Source organism: Ictalurus punctatus, chromosome 10, assembly GCF_001660625.3.
Source record: "Ictalurus punctatus breed USDA103 chromosome 10, Coco_2.0, whole genome shotgun sequence".
Classification (NCBI taxonomy): domain Eukaryota; kingdom Metazoa; phylum Chordata; class Actinopteri; order Siluriformes; family Ictaluridae; genus Ictalurus; species Ictalurus punctatus.
This window is the reverse complement of record NC_030425.2, coordinates 21,613,304-21,636,566: the sequence shown is the minus strand read 5'-3', so window position 1 is coordinate 21,636,566 and position 23,263 is coordinate 21,613,304. Positions and strand designations below refer to the sequence as shown.

At 38.4% G+C, this 23,263-nt stretch overlaps 1 protein-coding gene across 3 annotated transcripts in view; it reads right to left on the bottom strand.

Annotated features, from left to right (window-relative positions):
* The window catches only part of furina (furin (paired basic amino acid cleaving enzyme) a), an 89,505-nt gene that overhangs the window by 58,397 nt on the left and 7,845 nt on the right, over positions 1-23,263 (bottom strand). For all 3 annotated transcript variants that reach the window (XM_017477538.3, XM_017477539.3, XM_017477540.3), the window contains exon 2: positions 15,419-15,678. In XM_017477538.3, the coding sequence (XP_017333027.1) occupies positions 15,419-15,595 (177 nt within the window). In that variant the 5' untranslated portion in view covers positions 15,596-15,678. The remainder of the gene's footprint in view (positions 1-15,418; positions 15,679-23,263) is intronic.

Here is a 23,263-nt window from a genome sequence, read left to right as displayed (position 1 = left end):
ATTAAATAGTTAACTGTGATTTTTTTTTTTTTTTTTTAAATGGTAAACCATGACCAGGGAAAGAATATCACCATGTAAGCTTATTTCTGTACACTGAAATGCTCCAAGCACTCCTATTGAACTCTGAGCTACCCTTGCATACAGTGCTCTTGTAATCAAAAGCCACCTAATTTACAACTGGCATCGTTTTGTTTTTTAAAGTGCTTCAGGTGTATTGCCAGGGCTGTGCCGTGCCAGTAAAGTGCTCAAACAACCCAATGTCTGCAACACTGCACTTCCCTCCGTAACTGATGAAGCATCCCATCACTAAGCATAAAGTGACTAATCATCTGACAGGAAATTTGGTATATTGTGTTAGTAAGGCACAAAGAAGCAGGGCCAACACATGTTTAAAACTATTTTTTAAAAATTATCTCCTATAGGAAACCTAAAAAAAAAAATCGAGATGATGGATGGCTCATCTCTCTCCGGCTCATAGTTTCAGTGAAAGAAAGTCAGTCAAGGGCAGTTTTAGCAGGACAGCAGAGGTCCAGCTTGCCAGCACCATGTTATAGAATAGACAGACTATGTTTTTGTGGCCTAGAAACCCCACTGATTGTCAAACCCACATTGTCATTGCATAGCTCAGCTATTTCCAAGACACTGTAATTGCTAGCCATGTGGTTTTGCGTCGTGTACGAGCAAAGCTGGACGTCTGTCAAAGCCAGAATACCAAACACCAGGACAGACTATCTGAGCAGAGATGGCTGGCCTGGGTCCCGGGACAACGAGCAGATAGGTACTTGGCTGGATGAGGAACTCCGATTTTAACTCTGCACCACTTCCTGACTGAGACTGCGGTCAGACTCAATGCTGCCAAGTCACCCTTGAGCTGAATGTTCTTCACAGACATTAGAGAAAGACAGCTCGCCCTCTCCTTTGCCAACCTCCATTAGTGTCAAAGAGTTTAGGTGTCAACTTTCTAACTGACAATATAACACTTTGTAAGAAAAAGTAAATTAAATGAAGGCCTGAAGAAAAAAAACCCCACATTTTTTGTGAGAACACATCAAGAAAGGATTCCTTCCATAGCATGACAAGTCCAGACTAGACAGCGGAGACTTAAACAGTGCAAAATGCCTCTTTGCTTTAAGACTCACATCATATATGGCGAGTGCTGCAAATGTACTCATGTCTCCATGGAAGTAAAACAAACATGATTTTTATTTATTTATTCATTTTTTATTAAATGGCCAGTCAGTCATTGCAAACATGAAAACACATGACATTTTTCTTTCTAATCTCAACAAGCTTAATTGCTTTTAGAAATGTCCCCAGGGCTCAAACTGTACAGTACAGCAAGGATTCAAACTCCACACTGTTAATGACTTCTTTAGCTGCATTTTGACAAGCTAACCTGCATATCTGCACAGTTAGCACCACTTCTAAACTCACTTCTAGTTGGCACCAACTCAAGCTGAAGCAATCCTGCAAATGTGAAGGACACTGATGGGAACACGGTAAGACATCAGCTGTGGTGGCTGGATTCCTGCAACTCAGTGAAATGGAGATAGCAAAGAAGAAGGTAATACCAAGGTAACATGGCTTTATGTGCTGACTAGGTGGAGAAGTAGATCTGTAGGTCACAGGGGCAGCAAGACCCACACTGAACATCTTCATACAGCAAAAAAAAAAAAATAGACTAACATCACTGAGACTTGTAGATGTGGGCCTGGAAAATAAACAGCAGCAACAACGTGAGCCAAGTACAATATCTTTATGAAGGTATTACAAAAAAAAACAACAAGTGGATGATGTGATTCAGACATTTTCCCATACTGAACAGCAAGCACTGATATGATTCCCTGACATCTGGCTCACACTAATACGAAAAAAGACTAAAAGTATAAATAATCTCTCTACATCAGTGTTGCCATTTAAAATGCAAATAGTAAAGCCTTATTAGGCCTTCACCGTCATAGAAAACGAGCAAGTATAGCGAGTATGCATTCTTTAACTCCTAAAGGGAATTGGATTTGCGTGGCAGTAAGACCAGCAATAATTATTATAAAAATACCGATTTAACCACACAGACTTAATTTTTTTTTTTTAAACTGGGACATATGCCCAAGGACTTTTACTTGTACTTACTTTTACACATATTACTAAAAAACTAACAGTAATATTATTGCAGTAATGCTGAAGATAACTGGTTTGTAAAGGAGCACCACAATGCATTGCCCTGGCTACGGACACACTGCTATTATAAACCCAAACCAATTAAGCCTCCCTTAATTGTTTTTATAGCAACAAAAAAAAAAAAAAAAAAAAAAAAAAAAAACCCACATGTAACATGAAGTCACACCCCAGCTATACACAGACCATAAAAACACACCTAACAAGTATAGCTCCATGCCTTAATTCTCATTAAGTGGCTTGATATTTGCTCTGACCCTATCGAGCCGTTCAGGTTTCATTCTCCAGTAGGGTGTGACATGTGGATGCCACCCACCTGTACTTACTTAAATCATCTTTAAAGCAGTTTCCAATTATTAAGGTAAAAGCCTGAGCGTTTCGTTGTATCCTGGCCTCATTGAAGATCTTCATTGTTTTGAGCAGTTAATCCATTTATTTGAACCTTTATCCAATGATTTAGTATACACAAAAGACCTGCCAGGCATAAATTACACCAAGGCTTCTGGAAACATGATTACAAATGAAATTGTACTCACTCACTCAGCTCGTTCTAGATATTACTGAATAGCTAAAATAATTTTTTGGGTGGAGGCTGGCGAAGCTTGATGAAAGGGATGCAAGGATTGTACCTTAAACACATCTGGGTTTGGTTATTGGCCTTTTTGACCTTTCTGGAGTTCAACTCCATTAACTGGACCAATCATTCTCACACACTCTTTGAGGAAGTTGGCTATAATTGCACTGGAGGATTGAGAGGTAACCTTAACAGTTAAATGTTCAAGGTTTTCACCCCCGCTGTAGGTTCAGAAATGGCCACTTGCAGCATTAGCTATGCTACTCTCTGAAAATTGGAGAAAGAATGGTTTTGTTCAGGTGTTAAGGCGGTCATGCTGCAGGCATTTACATCAACGCTGGCATGCCTGCCAACTGTCAGCTAGGCTTTCAGTGGAATTGTGCAGAAACTGTTCATAACAGTCACTGTGCATGCTGACACACTGGATGGCTCTTAATATGCTCAACTCCAGTTATTATTTTTTCTATTTTTATAGACATTTTACGGCTCTCTGCAGGGTGAAAACAAAGACTAAATCGGAATCTTCAAATTAATAGCTAGCACAGCTTTCTGGAACAAATCCATCCCCATTTCGGTTGCTGTACTCCCCCCCTCCGCCCGCCCCCACCAGATTAAAAAAATCAAATTTAAATGTCTTGCTGGAATCTGCTGGAAAATGATAAGGACCCGGGGCTGAATTCATGGGGTAGCCAGCTAATAAGACTCATTCGAGGACAGACAAAAAAATATCTTATTCAACAATGATTTAATAAAAAAAATTCACGATTTTGTGGAGGATATAGATCAGCCAGGTGGGTAAAAGTTGTTTCTTTAATTTGTCTTAACGAGTAAGGTACTAGCTTACCACTGTTCAAAATACATGGCTCAGAAGACACACACAAATTCAGTATTAAGTCTGTATTCGAAAAACTTAAATAGAATATGAACTGAATTCAGACTTGGGCCACAACTGCTACTGGAGTCAGACGTGTTGTGCAAAAGTGACTCTGACTTTAAGCTACAACATTCTAATAGAATATTTTATATACACTCGCCAGCACCATCTGAATCAAGATTTGTCGTGTTGTGTATTCGGAGATGCGTTTCTGTTAACCACTCTTTACAACCATGGTGATTTAAGTTATTTGAGGCCAAAACAAGTCATACATGAACAAAGCATTTTCACCTGCAGAACTGCTTCACACTGGATTTTAATTTTTTGTTTGTTTGTTTGTTTTCTGAACCATTCGGTGTGAATGTGTTTTGCATGAAAGTCCCAGATGATCAGCAGCTCTGAAACAATCAAACCAGCTGAAGCTCTTGACCTGTATCTGCATAAGTTTATGCCCTGAACTGATGTCACATGGTTTACTGGATAAATGATTGAAGGAGCAGGGGTGCACGTGTTCTTATTAAAGTGGCTGACGAGTGTATATTTTAGAGAACAATGAATGAGACCTATACTGAACAACCTGACATGTTGTTCAGTCTCTTAAAGTAAGTATGAATTGGGCATGCGCAGTAATATTTGTCATATTCATTACTCAGCCTTGTAGTGCAAGACTAAACTACTAAAGCCAGTCATAGAAAGCAAACATGTCTTATCCAACTGAAACCGTGTAAGTTATTGAACAATTATTTCTTAAGTGAACCAGGTGTCCATTATGGTAAAAATCACAAATGTGTCATTCTAATCACCTTTCATTACCAATGTCCTTATGTCAAAGGACATTAAGGGTTTCGTTTGAGAGTAATGGTGCCATTTAAAGTATTCCCATCACTTTAGGTTTAATTCTGCCTTTTAAAGTGCACCTATTATGGTTTTTCAGACATCTTTCATGTAGTGTGTTATACAGCTGTTTGTGAATGTAAAAATGTCTGCGAAGTTTCTAATTCAAAGCGCACGACAAACGGAGTTATTCACTCCCAAAAGAAGGAATCGATTCTGAACAGCTGAAACGAGTCATTAGTAATTACAGGCTTACTTCGTGTGCAAACCTACGTAGGTTTGCAACAAAAAGGCCCGCCTCTGGTCTTCATTGGGTGCTCGCTGTTGGGGGTAATGTTGCAGTTTAAATTACGAGCACGTTAAAGTGTTTTTTGACCTTGGATGCATGTAAATCTATTGTACGAGACCTTTAAAACAAATTAGGCACGTTTCAAAACCATTATAGGCGTTCTTGAAAATGTATGCCATATTAAAAGGTCAGCAAATGAGGTATTTGTAAACAGCTGCAGACTTTTACACTAGGGACAGACACATTGGGTTTTCTGTTCCAGGTCCAACATTAACCTTGAAGCATGCACTTCAGCAAAGAGAAAAAATATTTCAACTACATTCACAATATCAACCATGGTCAGTCTGGTTGCGACATCCAGCCTTGAAGAAACTCCTAGTGATGCAATAAATCTAGTGACTCACATTTGAAGAATTTTGAGTTGATTCTCATTTTTTTCAAGCTTGATATCAAACACTCGGTTCTGGAATGTAAGCAGTTTGCAAGGTCGGCTTTGCAATCATCATGATAAAATGCCATGTTCCCTTTACTGCTTGAGATGAATTTTAAGCTCAGGTTTATAGCACGTATGGATAAATGTGTGCATTAATACGAATTACACACCTGGTCTCTGGGAACACACACCACTACCACAACAGCCAAACACAGAATTTTGCTTTGCAAATATGCGACATCTGAATTGAGCCAAAATTCAAACTGCTCTGAACCCGCTTTTTCCCCCACTGCTGATACAATACAGATTTCAGATCAGATATTTGGGCACTGACTGATACAGATACTAATCAGACACAGACTTTCTCCTAGTACCTGAGCTGAGACTCTCAAACGTCTGTTGATAAAGCATGTGAAAGTTCAGAGGCACAACGGAAGCAGGTTTTAAAACGAGTCGTGTCCTAGTGTTCGCATGCAGATTTGTTCGACACCAAATGTGCAACAGCATTAAATATAGCATATTCAGTGGATCGGACCGAAAATTTCTCAAACCTACATTTACGCCAGCATTGCCTTGGAAACTCATCTAATATCAGATGGGTCTACATGTAACCAGGGCTGCAATTAATGATTATTTTCATAATTGATTAATCGCCCGATTATTATTATTATTATTATTATTATTATTATTATTATTATTATCATAGATTAATCAAATGCTAATGTTTCATTTGAGATGATACTACCTTTCTAAAATTCATACACTACACGGTAGAGTACATGGCAAATAGTGTAAGTGTATACTACGTCATTTGGGACACAACTTTGGTCTGTACTCTTCGATGCGTTTTTTTCGGAACAGAATAATACTATGAGTAAATGTATGCCGTGCCTTGTGGAGACCAACTAATCGCTAAGGAGATTCGTTGACAACAATTTTCATAATCGATTATCATCAATTTTTTTGCTTAGGTGTTGCAGCTCTACATGTAACACATGTAAAAGTGAAGGTTTTGGTTTGGTTTTTGGAAAGTCAGCTGACTGAACCAAGTAAGTGAAAAGATACTGTAGCAGAGTATTTGAAATGAAAAAATAAATAAATACTGGCTGTAGTTCAGGGACTCTAATTTTCCAAACATGAATCACTGTAGCAGATCCTCTGTTATGGTTAATCCAATCCCATGCATTTATGTAAATGATATCACTGAAGGCAAACTCATTAGACCAGAGAGAAATTACAGGAAACATTAGTTTGGAAAAGGGAGACTCATTTATTTATTTTTAACTATATCTGATTAGTGAACCGATGACTTGGCTTGTTGAAAGAAATCTTGCTTACAAAAACAATGTTTCAAACATGATTAAACCAAGTAGCACGCGTACATACTTCAGCTCCACTAAAAAACAAAACCTAAACACACAATTATTTACAGCCATAAACTATTCTCTAACGGATAGTAGCATTTAAAGGAAATTGTTAGGAAGGAATTTTATGTATTTACGTAAACTGCAAATTTACAGGCCAAAGGGGGTGATAATCGGCAGCTTGTGAAGAGAAGGAGTGGAAATTAAAGAGTGTATTGGAGATTGCGTCCTTTCTACAAATTCTAATGCTGAAGTTTAGAAAAAAATAAAACATGGATTTCTGGAACAGGGAGTTCAATAAATAATTTGTTTTCTGTTCTGTACAAGATAAAGATAGTTATTGATCGCTACTAACAAAAGGTTCCTTGCATTCAGAGCTCCAGACTGAGCAGAACAATACTGCTGCTGCTCTGAGAGAGGCATCCTCGATGCTTTACAAAGACAAACATGGTCCTCACGCTCTCTCTTTCTGTACAAAGCAACAGTCAGGTCTGCAACAGCACCTCACCAGTTTTCACTATAAATATGCACAAGCCCTGTCATTGGTCAATAGACAGCAGTGAAGCGGGGCACCCAGGGAAGGAAGGTTAGGTGAGGGGTAAAAAAAAAAAAAAAAAGAACAGAAACTGAGATTTTAAATCAGAAAATTGACGGTAGGTAGCGGTTATTCACAGATTTTTTTAAAGACTTTCTTGGTCCTGGACTTCTTAAAAAAAAGCCATTGAAACAAACTGAGAGCAGTGGTTACATTTCTCTTGCAGAGGAATGCACAGTTGCAAAACCCTCAAACGCTGATGTTTATCTTGTGGGGAACGGCAAAACAGGAAAGAAGGAAGTGCTATTGCAAAAAAATATATATGAATATAAAATGTCTAACAAACAAGATAAACATTAAAGTAAAAAATCCTGTCAACATATATGCATGTAATCATTTTTAGATTTTATGCACAGTATATACATATAGAGATTTCAGACAAATTGGAGGGGTGGAGGCTGTTATGCTGTTGCATTTTGCTGGTATGGTTCGAGTCCACAGGAGCCAATGCAAATCTCTCTTCCAGGATGACCCCACCCCCCAAGCACAGAGCAAGAAAGCTCACTGAACTGTCTGATGAATATGAAAATGATGTAAATCATATGCTATGCTCTTCACACTCACCACATCTCAAGTCACATGAACACAGATGGGAGACTTACTTTAGCAGCATGTTAGTGCTCTCCACCACTTTTATCAAAACTGAGGAAACATCATTTGAAAGAATGGCGTTTATCCCTCCAGTACAGTTTGAGAACAGACAATGTTTCTTCCAATCTTCAACTGGTCAGTTTCAGTGAGCCTGTGCTCAGGGCAGTGGTAGATCAGTGCCTAAGATGTTGGACTACTGATTGGAAGATCATGAGTTAAAACCCCAGCACTGCCAAGCTGCCACCACAGGGCCCTTGAACAAGTCCCTTAACCCTCAACTGCTCAGTTATATAAACGAGATAAACGTAAATCTCTCTGGAGAACGGCATCTGCCAAATGCCATAAATGTAAATGCAATGTAGTCTCGGATTCCTGTTACTGGTTGACAAGAAAAAAAGGACCCTGATATGGTCTTCTGTAACTGCCTCAAGATTCAGCGTACATTCGGAGATGCTTTTCTACTCACAACGGTTGTAAAGTGTGGTTAGTTAAAATACCGTAGACGTCCTCAGTTCAAACTATTCTTGTCATTCTCCTTCGTCCTCGCTCATTAACAACGTGTTCGTCAGCGAAACTGCTGTTCACTGTGTTGCCTTTAGTTTTTCATACCACTCGATGCAAGCAAATCTGAGGAAATCAGTATCTGAAATGCTCAAACCGTAACTAGTCACCGTAGAGTACTTAAGCTTTTACGATGCTTAAAATACACACAAGCACACAATGGCCTACAAGGTTATACTTTTTAATTTTTTTATTTTGACCTATTCAAGCGTCACTGGTTATCTTGAGGCACTTCTTTTACCTCCATTTCAGGCAGAACACTTATTGTAAGCTTAAGGAGCTGAAACCTCACTTGTATATCAACAATGTGACCGCTGCTGCTGGAGGAGCAAAACACAGTGGGGAAATGTGGTTACACTTTCTTTGCAAGTTTGCCTCATTTGTAAATTATTCAGCATGCACACAATTCCTGGAAAACAAAAATAAGCAGAAGTTCAGGCTAAACATCCTTCTGTTGTGGTACGAGGATGGCGCTCAAGGACACGAGAGAAGCTCAGCTTCTCTGCCGAAGCTCTGAAAGCAGCCATGCTGTGGTACAGCCATTTTCTATCCAAATGGAAAATGTTTCCCGATAAGCATCTGGTGGCTTACAAGCAGCAGGAAATAAAAAAATGAGATGAACAAACACCATGACGAACTATGACTTGCAGAGGAACTGCACCCAAATATACATTTTTTTGGCATGGTAATTATAATACAAGATTAAACTACTTATATGGTGAGAGACAACAGATAAAGAGAAACCCATAGATATAGCAAACTTCTGACTGCAGATGAAAACTTACCAACCTACAAACACAATCAGGTAAACACTACTGTTTAGTAAAACAAGACCAAAGGTCTGTATGTTTTGTGATTAAGTGAAGTCTGGCCCAGTGAATTACTAATACTAAGAAGAGATAAGTGGTAGCTCAGCAGACAAAGTGAACAGAACTTTGAGAAGCCACTAGAAGTGGTTTAAACAAGGACCCTAAAGTGGAACCACAGCACCCCTTCAGAGGTGTCGTGGAGTGTATGTCTTGACGGGGCAGAGCTGTTTTGGTGGCACAAAGGGGACCCACATATTATTAGGTATGTGGTTTTAAATGTTATGGCTGATCGGTATATAAGACACATCACACAGGTGGATTAAATTGGACAGACAAGTAACGTCAGGATGCATTTAACAACAGGGCAGAAAGCAAGAAAGCCGACCATCCCAAATAACTTGTATCTTAACCCCAAAAAAAAAGCTGGAGACTATTGGTTAAACAAAGCAGTTCAAAAAGTTTAAATAAATAAATAAATAATAAATAAATAAATAAATAAATAAATAAAATTAAAATGTAGAACAGGAAAGAAAAACAGCATGGTTCCAACATTTTACAGACACTACTTTGAAGTCATCCTGTTCAAGGTGGAGCTTGATGATTAATCCAACATCTGGCAACATAAAACTCTATTCAGACACGACATTGCTGTAATAACAAGTATTTATTATAAATACCCATGTTTCCAATTAAACAGGCAAAGTACAGCAGGAGATGAAAAACTACATGAAAGTGGTGTTTTGATAATCACAGTGAACATATGTGGGTGTGGATTGAGCAACAGTACAGGAACTGTATCTACTGGAACAAAAAGCAAACAGCAATGAAGTCAGATAGTCTCGAAAGAACCCTCACAAAGATCACGTTCTCGTAAACTCGTCAAATATTTGCAAAAGCGGACTGCTGTGCTTGGGGGGGGGGGGGGGGGGGGGGGTATTGCTAAATCTTTGACTTCATTTCGGTATTTGGTGCAGTATGGCATACCAATCTGTGGCGTATGAATATCTGGTACCTTTATAATAGAGAAAGGAAATGGACCAGGGTCAATAACGTGCCCTAAAAACAGTCAGCTGCAGCTGTGATCTTGCTTTCTCTGCATGAGCACGTCACCTGCGATGACCTGGTTTCCCAGCTGTACAAATTTAATGGATGACTTCCTGGGAGTTTAAGCCCTTGTTTTTAATACATGTAAAACAACCTTAAAAACAAAAAAAGAAAACAGAGCGCAAGTGTCTTCTGTTTCTGGCACTGATATGAACCTGACTAAATTACTAAATGCTGTACCTGGATGCGTTCCACTCCGCTCCTGCACAAAAGGATTCATGCACTCGAGTGTAGTGCATTTAAAATGGACCATCATAGTGGATGTTATATAGATAGATAGATAGATAGATAGATAGATAGAATCAAATTACAACGGCTTCATCATTGCATTTATTACATCTCGTCATTCTGCGAGAGCTTATGGATGCCTCGTTTCCACAGTCTGCGTGCCTAGTGGAACTAAATGTTCCTAATGAGAGAATTTATTAGAGAAGAGCTGGTTGGAGAATAGAGTTTTGGAGAGAGGGCTGCTTGTGTGTCTACGTTTTATTAAGACATCAGCCTTGCCTGATGGATTCTGCGGCCTTCGTGTGGCCCACGCTGAATGACTACATGGTTCAACAGATGCTGGGACATCGAGGGACGTCGAGTTTCCGCTTCAGAACATTCTGACTCACGAGGCTAATCGAGTGATAAAACATACAGTAGTGCATAAACGTTAACTTTCTCTAGGCAATACTAGGGAAGCTGGAAAAACTTTACAAATCTCTCATCATGGACAAGATGTATCCAGATACTGCTCATTTAGTCTAGGTGCATGCACATTCAGGCTTGGTATGAAGTTTAGCTTGTGTATGCTTCTATATCATAGATCATACATCAGGTAAAGCATGAGAAGCTATGCAACTTCATAACCAGTGAAAATTTGTAAAAGCAATTTTACAAACCCACATACAATCAAGACTGTGTTACAGATTAAGCCATTAAACCTGAACAGGAGGAATTAACTAACAATCACTGAGTGTGTTTATGCTCACATACAAGCCTTGGTTTGAAAAATGCAAGTATATTCCAACTCCAAATAATAATAATAAAAAAATCGTCATCATCATCATCGTATTGTTCATTTGAACTTGTTTTAATTTTCATTTAAACACAAACCATCCCAAGACTTTATATAATTTTTTTTTATATATATATATATATATTTTTTTTTTTTACTTCAGTCTATGACTCCTTTACTTTAAGGAAGTGTCCCTCCGATCTCACCAGACTGAAGTGCTCTCAGACATGACCGTTTCTGTACACTCCCTTCACGCTGCATAATTCACACGTGCACACGCAATCCGTGCTGCCTTGCACTCATTTCTAATGGCAACGCTCGTTGTTACTGCTCTGTGTGCACAGGTTGGCTGTCCTCACGCTCTCGATTAAAGCTACTGATCAAACACCAAGAATCTGAACGTTGAGAACTGAGAAAAGGTGTGCACTGTTCACCCTAAAGATGGCTGTGAATGTCCCTCCTTGGATTGCTTAAAGACTGCAATTGCTAAGAACGGTTCACACTCAAGTCTACACTTCAAGTCAACAGCTGATAACTTGCAGTCAACACTCCAGAATGATGCTCAAACCCAAGTTCCTCTTAACACAGTTAGCACTGTTTGACTCTATCGAAGAGAGTTATAGAAGAGAAATGACTCTCTTAAGTCCTGTAAGAGAGATAATTACACAACTCATTGTCAACCAGATGAGGATGGGTTCCCTTTTGAGTCTGGTTCCTCTAAAGTTTTCTACCTCTTGTTTTCTTGCTGATTAGGGATCCATTTAAATTTTAGATTCAGATTTCTGTAGAGCTGCTTTGTAACAATCTCCACTATTAAAAGTGCTTCACGAATAAAACTAAACTGAAGCCTTAAAAAATATTTTAATATTTAATGATCACAAATCCTAGGCTTCTTAAACCATAAGACACAGGATAGGCAAGGGATGATATTCACCTATCGCAATGTCCCCCAGTGGCACGAGGCATGTCCACTGGAGTATAGGCTTGGAAACGCTGAATCAATTACTCACTGCTTCACATGCTACACTGTCCAAAAGCTTGCTAAGTGAACAAAGCCATTCATCATTGTCCTTGGGCTTTACTGGTCCATCTGGTTACCAGGAGTCTTTATTGCACATGTAATCTATAAGGAGGAATGCCGGTGCAACATTTACTCAAATGAATAATTCAAAACACAATCCTTCTACGTGGCATATTTTCCAAAGTGCTCGTTGCTAATTAATTCAGTAGCACACAAAGAAAAGCAGAAATTGGTCCAGTTGGTCTTGTTATTTTTTATATTATTTTGATGATGTTGTCTTTTGTTAGTCAGAAAATAGCATGCACCAGGAAGAATGACATATAATTCAGTTAATACTTCTAAGGTCAAGGCCTTTTGTGTGGTGAAGGTAAGAATGAAGGTAAGAATGTTTTAAAAAAAAAAAAAAAAAAAAAAAAAAAAAAAAAAAAAAAGACAGGCTTCATTGTAAGCACACTCATCCCACACATGCCTGTAAAGGCGGCTGCACTTTCAAAAATAGCAGACGCGCGCGCACACAAACCAAACAGTCAAGAAAATGCTTCGTGCATTTCATCAGCCACCCAGAGTGATCAAAACATACATTTAGGAGAATTATTCATTAATGAGCTCCACATAACCAGGTGGAAGGAAGGAAGAGAATGAATGTGTGTGCAGTGGGGCTCTTCCTGACTGCTGTAGCTTCTGCTGTTCAAAGTCCTTTTTGAGTCACTCTCATTTTGTGCCTGGTAAGAGATTGGATCATCTGTGTCTACAATGAACACACTATTCAAATAACAGCAACAGAAAAGAACATCCAGGAAGCAGTGGTGCATGTGTGTGTGGTTTTTTTCCTATTAAATATAAATAAATAAATAACCTAACCAGGCGTCGCTTATACAGCAATGCTGGACACTATGTGGAAGAAAAACTCACACACACAACCCCCAGATACTGTATGACTAACCAAAGCCATATTCCACAGCTAAAAATAACGGGAATACAGTTGTGCCAGGAGTTCTGCAATAAAGATTGTGTTTTGTGTTTGTAACTTCTTGAACTACATAGTGTCAAAATACTTCAGTCCCTCGTCATTACTTAACCCAGGAGACTTTATATATTGATGCGCAGATGCTGGGTGGAATGATGTAAACATACACCAAGACAGTATGTCTGTGAAGTACAGCACTCACAAAAAGAGCCATAAACGTAAACTTACACTATTTGGCCATACATTTGTAGACACCTTACGATCACACCCATATGTGGTTATTCCCCAAACTGTTGCCACAAAGTTGGAAGCACAGAACTGTCTGGAATTGCCTTTATATGCCATAGCATACTGCTTTAGCAATGTTTTTCATGAAACAGGTTTAAATAGACAACTAGTTACCTAGACAGATAATACCAATTCAAGTTTGATTTTTGCATAAAACAGTACAGTTTGGATTAATTACTTTTTTTTTTTTACTAAAACGTGTGATTCTTCTCACTTAACAAATAATCATAGGTCAATAACGATTCTATAATAATTGACTGTGTTCTTCTCACAAGGGAAAGGCATAGGCTTTGGTTGCTAGTTGCATTTGACCTTTTGTTGTGAATGGCAAGCATTTTGCTGATTTTATGACCATATATTTTACAGACATTACATGCTAAGTTAACACGTGCAACTTCATCATGTAAGGAAGAACACAGGAAAGACCATGCAGTGATATGAAAATAATACATGCAAGGTGATGCAATGGCACAACGCACAGAGAAATCTTTGTCGCAGATGTTATTCTGCTTATAATCAATGTTTTGCCAATGATTACAATGTTTAACTTATTAATAAACAATAAATTAAATTTAATGTCATAAAATGTTTTATATCACAGTGCGGTTGAATGCTTGAATCTGCCTGGTAAGAAGGTGCGTGTTATTATTGTATAACAGCACAGCTCGGACAGTGGTTCCGGCTGTAACGTGAACTATACGTTTATATTAATTTGCTCGTTCTAATACCTTATTTCTTCTACAGTAACAGCTTATTCACATGCAACTTGTATGGTAAACTCCCCAGATAAATTAATAAATTTATATAAAAATGTGTTGTTTAACAGAGTAAAACATAATCGGCAAAGTGGTGAAGTTTTTTTGTTTGTTTTTTGTTAGGAGACATTTATTTAACATTTATGTAAGGAGTCTTGGTTGTAGGTGCTTTGCAACAGTCACGGTGCTTTAAAGTTTTCAAAACAAAGAAGCTTATGCTTCACGGTTACTCTGTAAAATGAAAAAAGAGTGATGAATGAGAGAGAGAGATGGGGGGGGGGGGGGGGGGTAATGACTATTTAGCACATCTATATCATAAGTGGGAATAGGAACCAACTTGTCTCTCTGAAGTCTGACAACATTAAATCTAACTACAAACCAGTAAGATGGACGACGTGTCATTTATGAATAAATTAAACGTTGTAATTGTTGTAAATCATTAACTCACTGACGATAGTTTCTAGTCTCTGGATCTGCCTTTCCCACACAAAACCAGCAATACTCAAGATCTCCAGTACAATCAAAGAACTGAATGAGCACATTGGGAATTAACATGATTAGGAAATCTGGGCTAGTGCATGAGTGATTTAGGAAGGGTATGGTCCAGGTTTCAATATCCAGGATTCTATCCTTGTTCTACACATCTCAGAAACCCTTACAATGTTGAAAACATACATACATACTAGCAATATCTGAAAAGAGTCATTGTTTTGAAGTAAAAAATTGTAAACATTTAACTAAACTCTACAAAATGCAGAAAGTAGAAAGAACTGTAACTGCATTTCATCAGCCAAGATATTTTCTCCCGCTATGACAATGTTTTAAGGCCGTCTGCTTTTTTCCCCTTTACAGAATATCAATACCATATAAAATAAGGTGAGCGGGAAACAGTTTTCATAGATTCTCTACTGATTTTAAACATAGTTTGAAGCTGAATAAAAAGCAATACAAAAGCCTAATAAAAAAAAGCAATATAAAAGTAAAACTGTGACACCATGAAGACTGTGATGTTATATAAGAATGAATGATTGTTATACTTGAACAGGATCGTAAAGGTATAATCAAGGCTTAATTACTACATGCCAGCCGACAGCAGAGATTTGCATCAGGACAAAATTATCACTTCAGAAATTACAGCCATGCCAAAAGGTCAGAGAATACATAGCTGGAAAAATACTCACATTGCCGTGGTTAATGAAACCATGCTTTTGGGCAATGCGGTTGGCTTCCTCCTCTCCTCCGCTTATATGGACGGCCCATGTGTTTGTGTAAACCTTTTGGCCAAGGGACGGCGTGACCTCAGAGGTCAGGAGGGTCAGCAACGTGACGAGCGGCAAGCAGGCCAGGCACAGCTCCATCAGACAGGGTGGAGGTCACAGAAGCCTCAGGTCTTCAAGTCCCTCAAATCGTGCACATGAAGCGGATGCAGCTTTTAAATCACCTGGAAAGGAGAAGGAGAGAGAGAGAGAGAGAGAGAGAGAGAGAGAGAGAGAGAGAGAGAGAGAGAGAGAGAGAGAGAGAGAACAGTCCACAAATGAGTCATCTATTACACCAATCCAGTCAAATTGAAGTGAGATTTACTCTTTTTTTTATGAAGCTTAAGACAGAACCAATACCGAAGCTTATTAAAAACAAATAACACGTACACAGGCTGTTTGGAAAAAAATAACAATAATCAAAAATTACCTGGCGGACCTGTCAGTGTTTCAGAGCTACCATTCTGCCTAAAACTAAAAGTGGTAGGAACTGCAGTTCCATATTACTCAGTATATACAAAACGAGTGTACAACACAATCACTGCAGATTCTTAGATGAATTTGTTGCAATTTGATTCCATAGCTGTTCAGGGCAATCATTACAGAGATGTTAGTCCACAGTGTGAATGAGCAGGTAAAGAAGCAGGGAATGGCAAAATAAATAAAGCCATATTATTAAATGTGATGGAACAGTTCATTTAGTTTAAGGAAAGACTTGGTATTGCACACCTTAACTGCTTGAGGATGGGTGTGTGTAATAGCAGCACACACAAGACAATCATCAACAGTTCCTATTTTGAAATAGTGTTGGTTCTATTGAGCATTTCTACATAATTGTTGTTTACTGTATCAGCAATGCTACACCCACTTATATTACCGTAACTGTGACGAACGAAACTGACTTGGGAGGCTTAACTTTAAAAGTTCACACCGTAATTACTTGAGTCAGGCACAATTTTCAGATCTTACGCATTCAAAACTGATTAACACATGCTAAAAACAAGTCAATCATTTTAAAAAGCCATGATTTTTTGTCTCCCACGCAGACTCTTTTTCCTCGGATTTAAAGGATGAAACTAGACACCAATGATTCAAAACTGACCTTAAAAGAAAACTAACAGGATGCTGAACAATTAGTCTTGTTTTCAGGAACACAATTTTCAGCTTCCTCAATTATCTTAATTAATTTTATTTTATTTAATTAATTTATCTCTGACAAATTGTTTTCTTATAACAGCACAGCCTGAAGTCTTTTATTCCTTTTATGCCACAGCAATATGCCATCAATAATTATTTATTGAAGAACGACATAACATACTTTTTATCCACCTAAAGTTACATTAATGTTGTGGACCGTCCAAAAAACAATCAATCAGTTCCCATTATCATTAATGTTCCAGCAGCTATAAACAATCGGTCCCTCACCAGAAACCCTTTTCTCTCTCTCAAGGTCAAACAGAGTCCCAAAAAATAAATAAATAGAAAGAAAACTTGTTCTGTTACAGAGAAACCAGATTTGCTCGGTTTGTGTTCAGCAGCACTAGCTTCACTAGTCTCGAAGGAAACATATACTGGTCTTCAGCCTCCTCATGTGATGGAGGCAGGTGAAAAATTTACAAAATGACCAAGCTGGAAGAATGCAACAAAAAGCACACTACATTCAAGTATTGGTAATTAAAAATCCTGTTGTGCTAGCTGCTTTCCTTATGTTCACTCAATACAATAAAGGCATTGTGTCTTCCCTCTACAATCAGGTGACTTAGGTCTTCAGTTGCATGAGTCAAACAGCAGTATCAGGGAGGGGGATAATACAGCACTGTTCATGGACTCTTCTTCCTCCATGTTCAGATACTCCACAACTCTATAGCACAAGATGCAACACGCAGTCAGACTCCATGAATAAATACTAAACTGTATTTTCAGGCACAGGTGCTCATCTCGAGGGTGGTTTGGGGGGGAGGAAAAAAAAAACACTTATTTATGGTACATAACCTTAAAACCACACTTATTTGATATCTTTTGGAACAAAAATGTACCTGCACTGCAGCTTTTGTAACCTCTTGTTACAGCATGTGAAACAGACCTGCAGGCTCTACATGGTGGTCTTCCAATTTGCATTTTTCTATAAACTTGAGCTACACTTGAGTTCATAGCCAACATGAGCATCTTATTTTGACAGTGTTTTGCAACACAGACTAGTTACTTGAGGCCTTGTTTACTTTCTAAGTTCATGTGTCTGAGGTCGCTTTCAAAAAAATAAGTCTGTTCCGAAAAACGTCCACCACATCCAATAAATCCCTCACTCTCCATTTACGGTGTACTTCTCTATAAAGTACTATATAGGGCAGCAGTGAAAGGGACACAATCTAAAAAATGAAAAAGTGATTTTTTTTTTTTTTTAAAGAACAATTTTTAACTCAGTCAAATGTCTATGTATTGTGGAAATAATGTACAGCAGTTATAATGGATAATATAGTGAACCAGCCAGGGGATATAATCCTCTCACTAGGAATTAAAACAATACAAAATGGCTGCAGCCCAAATATTGCACTATATGGTGAATAGGGCGTCTCCAACAACCTGCTAGCTCAAAAAAAACTCGGCAGATCTATTACTGCAACACAATTTAATAAACAATATCCCCACAATACACATTCATTTCTATACCCACCTCCACAATTTTAATTAATCTCCATCTGCACAATGTCAATTACTCTCCATCCCCACCTCTACAATATAAATTACTCTCCATCTGCACAATGTAAATTACTCTCCAGCCCCACCTCTACAATATAAATTACTCTCCATCTGCACAATGTAAATTACTCTCCAGCCCCACCTCTACAATGTAAATTACTCTCCATCCCCACCTCTACAATTTAAACTACTCTCCATCTGCACAATGTAAATTCATCTCCACCTCCATCTCCACATTATAAATTCATCTCCACCTCTACAACTTAATCTCTATCTCCACTATATTAATCTACACCTCTACCATTTAAATTAATCTCCATCTCCACAATATAAATTCATCTCCACCTGTACCATTTAAATTACTATCCATCTTCACAATATAAATTCATCTCCATCTCCACAATATAAATTCATCTCTACCTCGATCATTTAAATTAATCTCCATCTTCACAATATAAAATGGTGTCAAACGTACAGCTCTAGCTCTACCTGTTATTAGTATTGTGCACTGGACATGTAGCACGATGGAGAAAACAAAGAACTTTTCATATCGCATTAACTTATTCATCAGAATTAGGAAACGGCTTTCTTTAACGGCTCAAATAATACCTCCCTTCTGAGAACACCACAACAGTAACACAAACACTGCTATTGCATCACAGAGTGGTGTCAGATCTGACACTGATAAGTTATGTGTCTGGTAAGTTATGTGATGTGTTTTTAAGTTAGTTTTAAAAACACATCAGCTGATTTTCCTTGAAACATACAAGTTTATGGTTTAGATTAGGGCTGCAACAACTAATCGATATTTCATTGTGGATTAGCGGAGTCTGTGACGTCACGCTGGATAACCCCCGTCAGTGACGTCTCTTCACGATGATGAAAAACTCATTTCTATGAATAAAACACATCTGAGAAACAGTGGAGATCACAGAGTGAGCTGCTGTGGGAAAAGTGCACGATCCAGGCTGTGCAAAACATGAGTATTTTAAATTAAGTGCTTCAAACTAACTCGTAAGTGTATTAACATGGCTTGTCGTGTCAGACGCTGTGACAGATGCATGTGCTGTTTAACAGCGAGTGAGTCTCCATTAAACTTCACTGAATGAGCGTGGGCCCACGCATACGCGTCAAACAGCGCGCAATAAAAAGGAATCGCAATAACTCTGACTTAAACATTCATTTCGATCAAATATGTTTGATGTTATATTTAGCTATATATTTAGAAAGAAAGGTAACTTTATGAGAGCAGTAACTAATGGTGTTAACATGTAATTGTATATAAAATGTACAGTTGTAATCAAAATTATTCAACCCCTGTTGCAAATCAGGTTTGTCAAAATGTACAGACTTTCAGCTGTTTGCAATGAACATATCAAACAAAAGCAATTGAAATAGTTCAACATAACGAATGCTTCAAGTGGTTTCCCCAAATTCAGCTGAAAATGCATCTTATAATGACTTCTCCAGTTTCTAAATTATTCAGCCCCTTCAAGGCAAGCATCTTTGGTACTTAGTAGAGCACCCTTTTGCTGTTATGACCTGCTGCAAACGAGATGCATAGCCAGGCACCAGCTTCTGGCAGCGTTCCTGAGGAATCTTAGCCCATTCATCATGAGCAATGGCCTCCAATTCAGTAATATTCTTGGTTTGTGTGCTGCAACAGCCTTCTTCAAATCCAAGTCACTTCTGCAACCAAGACTGGGTGGAATTGGAGGTAAGCTTGGGATCATTGTCCTGTTGGAAGGTCCAAGGAAGCCCAAGCTTCTGCTTCCTCACGGCAGCATGACATTTTCGCATAGGATTTCCTGATACTTCAATGAATCTTGCCTTCTACATGCTGCAGGTTTCCATTTCTAGAGGATGCAAAGCAGCCCCAGAGCATCACCGAGCCACCACCATGTCTGACTGACATATAAATGATTTTGAGCAGACTTTTCTTGTGCGTTTGGGTCAGCAGTAGTGTACGTCTTGGAGTTCTGGCATGGAAACCTTCTGTGATTAGAATGTGCCTTACTGTGCTCACTGAAACCTAGGTGCCTGTTGCCACAAAGTCTTGCTGCAGGTCTTTTGCAGTCACTCGAGGGTTTTTAACAACCTGCCTTCTCAGAAATCTGGTTACAGCCGGTGATAGCTTCCTTTTTCAAGTATTTCCAGGTATTTAAAGTATTTCCTGCCCCTAGCCAGTTTCAGGTATTTCATGTGTTCCAGCTCAAGCACACCTGATGCAACTAATGACGCCCTTGATTACTTGCATCAGGTGTGCTTGAGACAACACCTGTTTTCATATTTGTGCTGTTGTGAGGGATTCTATTCAGGGGGTTGAATAATTTAGAAACTGGACAAGTTGCATATTCAGTTGAATTTGGGGAAACCACTTGAAGTATTCGTTGTGTTGAACTATTTCAATTGCTTTTGTTTGATGTGTTCATTGCAAACAGCTGAAAGTCCGTACATTTTGACAATAAACCTGATTTGCAATGGGGGTTGAATCATTTTGATTGCAACTGTAAGAAGTGTCATACATTTACAGAATAAAGTAACATGTTACTGTGTTCAAATGAGGGAATGTGTGTTATACTGCAGAACATTCAACCTCTTACCAGTTAACACTTAGTTTGTGCTTTTGTTCTTTTTTTTTTACCATTTTTTAAAATAGTGATTTAATTTCTGCTTTGAAGCTTGATTAAAAGTTTTAAAGATCAGTTGTTTTTTTGCTTTCAAAATATAATGTTTTGTTTGTTTGTTTGTTTTAATCCTTTGCCCAATGTATAGCATAGCCTACGTGGACACGTTTAATACCTTTGTCACAGCCTTCAATTTGCACAATGTTTGAAGGACAGCACTGGGCAGAATGTGAAAGTTTTTTCCGAAAAAAATCAGAAAATAAAAATTGGCCTTTTAAATCCAACTAATCGATAAACGACAGATTAACAGATTATCAAAATAATGGTTAGTTTCAGCCCTAGATTAGATAAATTTCACACAGAGTTCATGAGAACAGTACCAACAGAAAAGGCAAGCCATGCTCACGCCCTCTCTCTCTCAGTCACACACACACACACATTTGAGTGATAGCAGCAACAAGAGCAGAGTCCAAAAACAGCAACCTAAAATCACAGATAGTTTCACTCAAGCGAAGTAACAGTTTAAGCATTAAAAACAAAAGCACTGGAAGGCTCCTGCTTCCACATTGTAGCCTCATGCACTTGTACACTTTACATAAAGAGGTAGAGAGAACAATGCAATTAAATCCACAAATTTCAAGTATCTTATGATTTTGTTTCAAACTAATTCCTTACCAAATTGCCTACTTGTAATTTAAGTTGATTATGGTTCTAACAGGGAATAATCCTTGGATCAGCCCTACAGGAAAAACTAAACGGATGCTAAAAGTCAGGTTTGTAATTATTTAATGATTAATTTACATGAATAAATGAGCATTCAAAATATTTTTTTGGCTTTACTGTCACACTGTTGAAACATTTATACTTTCAGACTTTGTGATTTTGTAGACAGATGAATAACTATACAAAAACAAACAATCTACAGGATGTCCCAAAAGTCTCCGTACATAGGGGACTGTGTTTGCCAGCACCACTTCAGTTGTGCCCGTCAGTGGATGTTTGTGGACGTCCACTTCTCGGTTGGTCTGCGACACTTCCAGTCTTTTTGAATTTGTTAATAAGTTTGGCAGCAGTGCTGCGTGTGAAGTGCTTGCCACGTTTCCGGTTAAAGCCCATCGCAACCTTGCTTCCAGATCCAGCCATGAGAATGATTTCAATACATTCATCATTTGTCAAAGGCTTTCTTAAAGGCTATCTGAAAAAAATATATTAATTATATACAATATAAAAGTCTCCATACATAGGACCCTTTTTAGCAAAACGTCTTCCAAAAGTATTCATACATATATTATTATATGAACACTTAGGATGCTTTTCAACAAAATATCTTCCATGTATGGAGACTTTTGCGACAGCCGGTATAATCTGAGCAAAGGATCTCACAAACACACACACACACACACACACCACAAACATGGTTGAAGTTTTTACTTCCTGAAGTATTTGACTTTGAATGTAAACTTTATACTAGATAGCTCAGAACCAATTTATGAAAAAGTTAGAATTCCCCTAGACATCATCAGAAAGCTTGAAACGTAAGACCTCAGTAAACAGACTAGGGATGCACCGAATATTCGGCAACCGAAATTATTCGGCCAAAAATAGCAAAAAAAAAAAAACACTTTCGGTGTTTGGTCGAATAAGTCAAAAGGCCGAATAAATTTGACCGGACAATGACGTGTTTGATGACGCGACCAAGTAGACTAGCAACCAGAGTGAGACGCGCAAATGTCACGACCTCCACTTCCGGCAGCGCGCTCGGAGAGATGAGGGGGGCGCACGCATGCCAGATCTACGTGCACAAGTGCTCAGCGAGCGCATGCTATTCGGATGTTGACAACCGTGACATTGTTTATTGTGGACACGTGCGTTTGATTTGTTTCTGTTCCAGAGTATTCTGTCACTTCGCGAGACGTAAGGGAGTAGAGTACGGAAGCAGGTGCAGGTAAAGACGTATTTATTTAAGGGCAGGCAGACAAATCCAAATCGTAATCGAAAAAACTTTGTCAAGACAGGCAAAGGGTCGGGCGATCGGCAAACAGGCATAAACGGGGCAAAGCAGGAATCAAATTCGCGGTCACAGAAAACAGGGTCAAAACACAAAATAAGAAACATGAACTAGTACTATGGCCTGGGAGCTGAAAAAAAAGGCGGGGACTAAATGAACTAACCTTTAGTTTAAACTAACTAAATCCATCAAGGGACATAACATTAACAACGTATCTAACTATACCATATCTACAATAATAGTCCGTGAGGTGTACAGGGACGCAAGCGGTATATATTCCGATTATAATCAGCCGGATAGAACCAAACAGAACTATTCAAGGGGGGCTCAAAGATGACCACATCAAAATATTTTTTTTTAACTCATTTATATATTTATTTATTTAAAGTTATATTGTGCCTTGTTGGTAGCCGATGCCTGCTGGAATGAAAAGAAAAT